Source organism: Typha angustifolia, chromosome 10 (assembly GCF_048772165.1).
Source record: "Typha angustifolia cultivar Huaian chromosome 10, ASM4877216v1, whole genome shotgun sequence".
Taxonomy (NCBI): domain Eukaryota; kingdom Viridiplantae; phylum Streptophyta; class Magnoliopsida; order Poales; family Typhaceae; genus Typha; species Typha angustifolia.
The window spans coordinates 9,319,972-9,330,198 of record NC_133248.1 but is presented as its reverse complement, the minus strand read 5'-3'; the positions used below and the strand labels follow the sequence as shown (position 1 = coordinate 9,330,198).

The 10,227-nt window shown below is 36.4% G+C and overlaps 1 protein-coding gene across 3 annotated transcripts in view; it reads left to right on the top strand.

Moving 5' to 3' along the window:
• Positions 1-110: 110 nt before the first annotated feature.
• The window catches only part of LOC140768366 (transportin-1-like), a 35,178-nt gene continuing 25,061 nt past the window's right edge, over positions 111-10,227 (top strand). Inside the window, exons 1-12 of one of the 3 annotated variants that reach the window (XM_073108622.1) lie at positions 111-639; positions 758-1,045; positions 1,146-1,235; positions 1,333-1,410; positions 1,580-1,660; positions 2,016-2,066; positions 2,421-2,506; positions 7,873-7,939; positions 8,037-8,093; positions 8,185-8,214; positions 8,318-8,377; positions 8,553-8,666. In XM_073108622.1, coding sequence (XP_072964723.1) covers positions 463-639; positions 758-1,045; positions 1,146-1,235; positions 1,333-1,410; positions 1,580-1,660; positions 2,016-2,066; positions 2,421-2,506; positions 7,873-7,939; positions 8,037-8,093; positions 8,185-8,214; positions 8,318-8,377; positions 8,553-8,666 — 1,179 coding nt within the window. In that variant the 5' untranslated portion in view covers positions 111-462. The remainder of the gene's footprint in view (positions 640-757; positions 1,046-1,145; positions 1,236-1,332; positions 1,411-1,579; positions 1,661-2,015; positions 2,067-2,420; positions 2,507-7,872; positions 7,940-8,036; positions 8,094-8,184; positions 8,215-8,317; positions 8,378-8,552; positions 8,667-10,227) is intronic. The other 2 variants (XM_073108621.1, XM_073108620.1) reach the window with 2 other exon arrangements.

Sequence of the window (10,227 nt, the reverse complement as noted above, 5' to 3'; positions counted from 1 at the left end):
TAGTATTATATATATATATATATATATATATAATTTTTTTAATTTAATCTTTCAGTGGTTAAGGAAAAAAATTATTTAAGAATAAAAACGCTGAATTAATTATCATTTAGAAAAATATTAATTAGATTATTATTTTTATTAGTGCTACAAGAAATTAGACTCATAATAAGTTTGATTGATAGTTTACTCTACCGTTTCTCAATTATTAGTCAATACTTCATATTATCCTTTGACTTTTGCACATCAGCTCCTGTAAACTTCATATTATCCTTTGACTCCCTCCTCACTCCCCCCCCCCCGTCTCTTCTCCCGTGTACTATATAACGTGATCGTCTCCGGTTCTCGTCGTAGTGTCTCGTCACTCTCTTTCCCTCTCATTCTCTCTCTAAAATCCCTTTTAACCCTATCGCAAGATTCCTCCTCTCTCTCTATTCTCTCTATTCTCTTCTTCTTCGCCGGCGGATGGCGGAGCCGGCAATGTGGCAGCCGCAGGAGGAGGGCTTCCACGCAATTTGCGGGCTGTTGGAGCTCCAAATCTCCCCCAACTCCGACCAAGCCGGGATTTGGAAGCAACTCCAATATTACAGCATGTTCCCCGACTTCAACAACTACCTTGCCTTCATCCTTGCGCGCGCCGAGGTCTTCTCTCCTCCTATTTAGCCTTTCTTTCGCCTTTTCAAGATTTCTTCTTGATCGGTTCTTTCTCGTCCTGATGCCAATTTAGTGCTTTCTTGATATGCCTCTGTTAAAATTACAGGGAAAATCTGTGGATATACGGCAGGCCGCCGGTTTGATTTTGAAGAACAATCTGTTGACGTCTTATAATTCTTTGTTTCCTTCTTACCGCAAGTACATAAAGTCTGAGTTGTTGTCTTGCTTGGGAGCAACTGATAAGACCATCAGGTCTACCGTTGGGACGGTTATCAGCGTCATTTTGCAATTAGGGCGAGTTTTCGGGTGGCCGGAGCTGCTGCAAGCACTTGTTCTATGTTTGGACAGCAATGATTTGAATCATATGGAAGGTGCCATCGATGCGATATACAAGGTAGGCCTTTTCCTTTCTGGACATTTGATAATGTACAAGCCATTTACACGAATCATGTGTTTCCTAATTCTTTAATTTTCTTTTAACATTTTCATGACAGATATCCGAAGATGTTCCAGAAGAGCTTGACATGGATGTTCCAGGAAATCCTGAACGCCCAATCAACATTTTTATACCAAGATTATTACAGGTGTCTGTCTTCATGGAATTAACAATCTGTGTTATCTATCCTTCTATATTCGTTAATTGAAATTAAGTCATTTCCTGGTTTACGATGTCTGTTTCAGCTTTTCCAGTCTCCACATGCAACACTCAGAAAACTCTCTCTTGCCTGTATTAATCAGTATATCGTGAGGATGCCTTCAGTAAGTAAATCAGTCATGTTGCACACATGAAGCCATATAAATCCTTAGAAACACAGTAACATACACTTGCACTCCCACAAGAATATATATATATATGTATATATATACATGTCCCACACTCAGTTTTTTTCGTTTTCTTTCTGACACATAATTTAAATTTTTTATGCAGGCCTTATATATCTCCATGGATCAGTACCTTCGGGGATTATTTCTTCTTGCTCAAGACCCTGCTTCAGATGTGCGGAAATTGGTCTGCTGTTTTTTTTTAGAATCTCTAATTTTAGGATAATGCATTTCTGATGTCTTGAACTTTAGGACTATACGTGTCCGCTATTTACATATTGCTTTCGCCCTTTTCTTTTTCTTGAGTTCTATTTCTATCATGGATCTACTAGCGTTGGTGTTCGACATGGTCATGGATTTTATGATCACCATTGGCAAGTTTATTACACACAGAACACCTTGAAGATAGGTGTTACTGTTCATCTGAAGTCTTACCTAGACTGTTTATAATGCACAATGCCATTGCAGTTTGCAATAGGCAAAATCTAGTTTTGTTAGGCAAATTTAGTGCATTTATCATGATCTGCTGTTGCTTCTATAAGGTTTGTGCTGCATGGGTTCAACTCACTGAAGTCCGACCAACTGTTTTGGAGGTAGGTAAAAGCTGAACTTGTTTCTTCTCTTCTTTCCTGATGTCATTATTCAGTTTAGTTAGAATGCTTTGGTATCTCATGCTGCAAGCTTGCCACTTTTAGTATGCAACGATAAATATATCCTATCTTGTCCTTCTTTAGATTTCATACGGTATAATTTGGTGTCCCTCGTCCTTTATCTGCTGACAGCACATCATATACTTTTCATGCCATAAAAGCTTCCTATCTTATTGACAATATCTCCAAAGTTGCATGAGCTAGCAATATTTTTGTTATTATGGCATCATCCTTTGGCTTTATTGACTACCTTCTAATTTCTTTCATTATAAGTGATATTTGATGTGAAAATTGTAGCCACATTTGAAAGATATTTTTGAGTTCATCTTGCAAGCAAACATGGATGCTGACGATGAGGTTGCTCTCGAGGCTTGCGAGTTTTGGTAAACACTTTTTCCCATGTTTATTTTCTACGGTTATAAGTAAGTGAATTTGATGTTGTTTAGGTGTAATTAGTTATCAAGTTCTTGATTCTCAATGTCTGCCATAAGAAATGCATGAACTTGCAAGTCCCTTTGTCCAAACAGAGATAAAGTCCTTGAAGAAATTTGTTGCATTTAAATGTTGCATCATAGATTAAGTACTAAATGTCAGCAAAGATAGTGATATTGGACGAATTAATCTGATGCCAAATTGATAGACTCAAAAAAAAAAAAAAAAAAGGAGAGAGAGAAAAGGAACACAAGGTAAAAGCTATTAGATCAAAAATCTGATTGAATGAAAGTTCTGTTCAGTTGCTACAGTACTTGATTGTATGCTTGCTGCAGTACCCGACAGTACAAATTGCTACAGTACTGAAACCTAAAAAAAATCTTTTGATTCAGGAGTGAAGGATCAAAGAAAACATAACCAAGGAAGAAAAGAAGAACTTCAAGAAAGAGAAATCAATTGATTAGATCAAAATGATAACTAGACTCGCTTTGGCTTGTTGGAATCATGAAGAGAGTTTGGCGTCACACCAATCTTTGGTTCACGCATGTGAAGAACATCATTTGTCTTTGAAACAAAACCATGGTCTACAAAGACCTCCATCCTATTTATTAATAAGAGATGGTAAGAAACTCTAAATAAACTTAAATTCCTAGTTGGATTAGGTTAAAATAGACGTTACCCATATAGGTACTAATAAATTAATGTTACTAACTTATTGTGTCACAACTCAAAATCAAAATCATGATTGACGTTCCTATATCTCAATTAATGTTCCTATATCTCAAGTGTACTTTAATACACTTGAGATATAGGAAGCCTTAACTAATATTTTTCTAAGTCTTAAAATGACAAAAGCTTAATTATGAACAGCTAACTCCAATAAATATAATTCAACAATAAAAAATGACCAATGCCATCACTAATTTGTCTCTAATCAAACTAAAATAACAAATGATTTAGAATAAAATGTCTAATACAATCGATGGATAAAATAGTAAAAATCTTAAGTGGAGAAGAGGCCCCGATGCATTTCACTTAGTAGCCACATTGACCAATACCTAAAATATTAGAAGAGAGATTCTATTAGTCAACAACTATAGCTCAGTGAGTGGAATCCACTCAGAAGCCCAATAAATTCGAAATCTATAACTTTAAATAAAATCTAAATTTAGCGATATAAAATAACAATTCTTTTAAGCATGTTCATAACAATAGTAATAATAACAACATAGGTAATAATAACGTAAATCATAACTCATAACATGTTTTGTATCAATATGGTAAATTTCTCTTAATATTAATAATGCTGCTATATGTCTCAACTTGGGATTGCGCCCGATGATCCATATCAACTAGAAGTTATTTTGAGACGTACTCGAGTCTTTTCCTTATGGTTAATCCAGTTAGGGTCATCAGAAGGTGTCACAATGTGATAAATACAACCTGTTTTTTCACTAATTATAGAAAAATATTAGAGTTACCATAGGGAGATTTCTGGTCTAAATTGGGACTGTCCTCTAATTGTGCTAGAGTCACCTAAATAAATCATATACTGATAATAAATAGATCTGTCTCCCGTACAGTGCTCTAACCGTGCTAGAGTTTCCTAAATGGATCATGTGCTGATCATGAATATGTCTTTTCTGTAGACTTCAAAGTAGATTTAAGTTACCACAAGGAGATACACGAAGAATATTTAGCATGTGTCCATTCTCAGTTCTACCACGTATTAATTATATTTTTTGTACTAATATTCATGATCATTTTAATAACTATTTGCACAAAATATTACAATGCATTGAGCCATAAATTTTGCACAAAGAATATAATAATTAATATGCACATAAAAGTATAATAATATATTTACACACCGAATTATATGTGATCTGGTTAAAGCATGAAGTGTAAGATGAATAAATCGAGTAAATATATGAGTGAATCCACTCATCTGTGTCTAGGTGAAATGATTGAAATCTCTAGTCTACGCTTAAGAAAAATCACCACCTTTAATAATAAATAAATAACATATTTTAATTTAACCAATATCATAATTCTAAATTTAAAATTAATTAAATAAATAAAATGAGCTAATTAAGCCCAAATGGTTGAGCTGGGCTGCAACTGATTTGCAGCCTACACAATTTTATTTATCGGGCTGGGCTAAGGCCTAACCCACTAATAATCATGGACTGGGCTGTGGGTCAGCTCACAACTTACAACTTATTAAATCGGGTCAGGTCGGGCCATTTGGATTTGAAGTCCAGACCCAGAACCATAAAAAAATAAAAGGGTTGACTCAGGTCAAGCTCGAGCCCAACCCTGCCTCCTTCCTCGAGGAGATCGATAAGAGGGAAGGAGAGGGAAAAGAGGAGAGAAGGCAATGTAGGACAACTTCTCAGTTGCAGATTTGAGAAGTAAGGAAAATAATAAAACCCGAGAAATTTACCAACCGGGGTGTCAGAATCCACCGACGTTGGAATCCACCAACAAACACTCAATATGTGAAAACTCTTAACATGTTAGTTAATTAATAAAAGATGATTATAAGACTTTATATAGGCAAAACAAAGTAAAAGATAAAAAGAAGAAGAAAATAGTCTTAGAAGGCGGCTAGTCACAACCCTCATTAAGCCAAATGGCCACGGGTGCAGCCCTTTTGTGTCTACGAGAATAAACGTGACAAAAAATGGTGTCCCCACCAACTCTCCCGAGGTGGAAGAAACTCGACTTGGTCAAGTGGCTCTGATAGTACTCCAAAATGTCAGGGTCAAGCTGCTGTAACTCCGCGCGAGTGATCCAAGTACAATTAGACTCTGGTTGCCCGTGCCATCGAACGAGAAAACGGTGAACCCCTCCTTTTGCAGTAGATATTATTTGATCATCTAAAATAGCGTCTATATTTTCTTGTAGTGTGGATGGAAAAGGAAAAGTGGTATGTGGCACATCACGGATGTCTGGAAGAGTAGTAGATATAGCATAGGATTTGGTGGGGATGTGCATAGGTGGTTGGTAGACTACTAGATCCTCAATATTGAAACTTAAAAGTACAATTAATGTCGTAATCAGGGGGAATATCAATGACATAAGCATTAGTGCCTACATGTTTCAGAACTTAAAAATATTCTGCACTATGGGCATGCAACTTCCGAACAGCTCCTGAAGGCAATCGTTTGGGTTTGAGATGAATCATAACATGATCTCCAACATCGAACTCTTTGGCACATTTGTGCAAGTCGGCATGTATTTTATACTGACGATTACTCGTCTTAATTCACTTAGTGATCTCCTGATGCAAAGAATGAACATGATGTGCAAATGCTTGGCAAACTCAGAGACTCTAGCATGAGATGACATGGATAACAGATCTAGAAGTTTGCGTGCTTTAAAACCATGAACAACTTCAAATGGACTTATGCCTATAGACCTATTGATAGAGTTATTATATGCAAATTGGGCTATAAGAAGAATGACATCCCAATTTTTGTTATGATTACCCATAAGATATCGCAAAAGATTTTCAAGACTACGATTAACGATCTCGATTTGACCGTCGGTTTGAGGATGATCGGCTGTAGAGAACTTTAATTTTGTGCCAACCATGTGCCATAAGGTTTTCTAAAAATAGCTCATAAAGTGAATATCCCGGTCGGAAACAATAGTTTTTGGAGGACCATATAACTTGACTATATGGGCAAAATACAATTTGACCACATGTGATGCATTAGATGTCTTAGCACAAGGAATAAAATGGGTCATCTTAGAGAAGCGATCCACAACCACGAGGATTAAATCATGTTTCTAAAGGTGCGAGGCAAACCCAGGACAAAGTCCACTTACGTCCTGCCATGGGTGATCAGGCATAGGTAGCGGGGTGTAAAGTTCAGTGTTTTATTTTCTGTGCTTCGCTAATTGACAAGTTTTACATTGATCAACTAATTTTGTGATGTCATGCTTGAGACTTGGCCAATAGAATTAGCGCTCCACTTCTTCGATAATCTTATCATGACCAAAATGACCCGATAGGCCACCAGCATGGATCTCCCAAACTAGGAAGTCATGCATGGACGTACGGGGAACACAGAGCTTGTTAGCCTTAAATAGGTAACCGCCCTGGAAGGAATAATTGCCTAAAGTCATATTCGGATCATTCAGCAAAGTGAGAATGATTTCTCTAAAGTTCGGGCAAGTCGTATAGTCCTCCTTCATTTTGTCCAACCTAGTGACTTTGAACTCACCGGCATCTCGCTTGGTGAGGGGATTTTATTCAAGCGGCGATCTAATGACCCAACCCCAGCAATGATGACTTTGGTGGTGAAGGAAAAAGTTAAAGGGGAAGAAGGAAGAGAAGGAGAAGAAGATCTCGATGCCTCTCAAGGAGACGTTTGCTAGGATTTATAGCTAGGGCATCAAGAAAAATCCGATAATAGCCCCTACAACGAGTCGGAGTAAGAAAGAAGAGAAGAGAAGAGAAGGCAAGGAAGAAGAGACTCGTGAGGCACGTGCCTCACATGCGACAGTTTTTCTTTTCTCCGAATATTACATATTGGCCCAAAGCTTTAAATTTAGTCTAAAACAAACATAAATACAAAAGTTACAAAAATACACAAAAGTAAGTCAAATAAATAACAGAAATAGAAAATTAACTGAACCCAAACTAGACTTGACTCTTGATATTCTTCCATTTAACCTTTGACTTACCACCATTATATAAGTAGTTAAGTACTGCATAGATGATAGATATGCTACACTGCAAATTTTGTGTATCTATTTCCCTATTCTCGATTGTAACTTCATCTGAATCTAGAGCTGTTTTATTATAATATATCTTCTCTTTCTTTCGTTAAATTAAGAATTTGTCACCATGCACCTTAGTGTTCCATGTTTGACTCCTGAAATCATGTAATCAACCTCTCTAGACTTGTAGTTAAGGTTGTGTGCATTGTGCTCTTCCCTGACTTCTCATTTGTGGGGAGCCTTATGCTATGAGACACTTTTTTTTCACCCCCTTTTCTCTTCCTATTAAATTAAGAGCACTTCTAACTCTCTGTAGGTTTATCGTCAGCATAACATGTAACTGAAGTTATTGCATACCGAGGAGCTAGATTTGGTTCTTGTCATTGCCTTTGATTAATAAATAGTTAAATATATCAAGATTCTTAGTTGTACCCTTAGCTGTGAGAGGATGTTTGGCACATCCATTATAAATCTATTGATTCTAATAATCCAGATGTGCCCATGTAATGAAAAGAGCGTCTGATGATATACTCGGTTTTTCAAGTCTTAAATCAGCAATCTTGATTGTGGGTTAATATTGCAGGTGTGCATATTTTTCGGGTAATTTGCCACCAGATGGTTTGCGGGAGTTTCTGCCCCGCTTGCTTCCAGTATATATATTATTCCCTTAGCATCACAATCAAATCACTATAGTTTTCTAGTTTGCTGGAAGCCTGTAACGAATTTTCCTATTTCAACATTATGTAGATTTTAATATCAAATATGATGTACGCTGATGATGATGAGTTACTTTGTGATGCTGAGGTGTCTTTCTTATAACTTTTCTTTTCTTTCTTTGAAGAAAGTATATGATGCAGCTTTAGTTCAGCTTACTCATGCTATTATTTGTTTACAGGAAGATGAATCTTTTCCAGATAGGGATCAGGTTCTATTTTCTCATGAAACATATGCTGATACCTTTTCATACTTTATATTGCATTTAGCATTATGATTCTTTAGGTGATTGTATACACCTTCTTATTAAACAGGATGTGAAACCTCGCTTTCATACATCAGGTTTACGTCGATCTGATGCTGTAGAAGAAAAAGTAAATTCTCCAACCTAGCCATCTTGTCTTTCCTTTTATGCTTTCAACTTTTACATGTCATCCTTTTAAGATGGACATTTAAGTATATAACTATCTCTGTACTTGAGTTTCTAAAAGTCTTCTGTGTTACACTAGTCTATATCTTACTTGTTTCTGGACTTTTTTCCATTTACAGGATGACGGCATTATCAATGTCTGGAACTTACGTAAATGTAGTATGGCTGCGCTGAAAATACTTTCATATAGATTTGGTGATGAGATTCTTCCAGGCTTGATACCTTTGATTCAGGTGATTCATTCCTCTCTCCTCTTAATTTCAAGATATATTTGACTGAAATCTAGAAGTTAATTAGGGTTGTTTTGCTTCTCCATATGCACATCCTTTGGTTGGAATAATTCTTTACGAGTTCAATTGTTACTGGTATAACCTTTGCTGATAAAATTATTCGTCTTGTTTGAGTAAGGTATTGAGCATACTTTAGAAAATATCACTTCTTTTCTCATCATTTCTGGTCATGAATTAAAAATTGAAACATATAATTAATGTTTGTTCTGATAGTAATTTATACTGGCTAAAAAATGAGGTTCTTAGTATGGATCAACCCTATGTCGTTCGAATGACTCAACATCCCCCCACCATAAACCTCATTTCTGCCCCTTTATTTATCTTTATTTAGTTATTTAGTTATTTATCTATTTAGTATTTATTCAGTTTGGTTAACTGTTCTTAGTTGGCAAATATTAAACTGTGGCCATCTAGAGACGAAAAGATGAACTGTTCACATTTCTTTTGGTGATCATGAGTCAAGCGTTTCTTGAACCATGTGAAGTTGGCTAGAGATGGCTAGAGCACAACTCAAAGCTGAGAAAGTTCCAAAGAAAAATAGTCAAACTAGTAAAAGCAATTGCCAACCCTGTACATTGGTGCCAAGTTCCTGGTGGAAAAGTTAAATATAAGAAGTTGGCTATAGAAAGTCCAGTTGGCTGATATAATTTATCTACTTATTGCAGTTTAGATTCAGGACCCTGGGCTAAATTTCTGAAGTTCCTCTAGAAATGAAAATGATAAGGAGAAAGATAACAACTTCAATTGAAGGATTCGTCATCCTTTCTGAAGCACAAGTAAGTTAGAGAGCCATGTGGAACCCAATCCAAAAGTTCAATTATCTGCAGGACTTAACCAGCTCTGATATTCAATGTCAAATGTGCATCTATATTCCAGTGAAGTGCGGGTGTGCATAAAAACGGAGTAAGCAGACTGTGGAGCAAAGTTGCCAACATAGGGCAAGTTTTTGACCCAACATCTACTTGTTAGAGAAATTTCTTTGAGGTTTAAGATTTACATTTGGTGGGACATTGCTCAAATGGTTGTTTAGGTTCAGATTTTCTAGGATTCTTTTGGTTGTTTCATTTTGTTTCAGTTAACTGATAAATTTCAGCCATGCCGAGAGCATGTTCAGAATCTGCAGAATCTACACATATAATAATCACCACAGCAGCTTCATCATCAATACTTTGTAAGACAACGTAAAGTTTTCTACAGTAGAGAACTCCAGGTCGAGAAGATTTACAAAAGGAATTGACATACTGTAGTGGCAGCTGTCAACCCTCTAGTGTCGAGTGCATACTCAAAAGAGAAAAAGTGTTTAGTCATGAATAGGTTCAGTTGGCTGCGAAATTTATCTATCCCACTTTTTGTAGCTGCTCAAGCATTCCGGAATTCATCTTCCTTTATCGATTGCAAATATTGCATCGCCATGAGCCTAAAAGAGAAGGCAACAATGATTTAGGAATTCATGTTCCTTTTTGAAGGAATATAAGTAAGCAAAGAGTTGTCAAGCACAAGTACA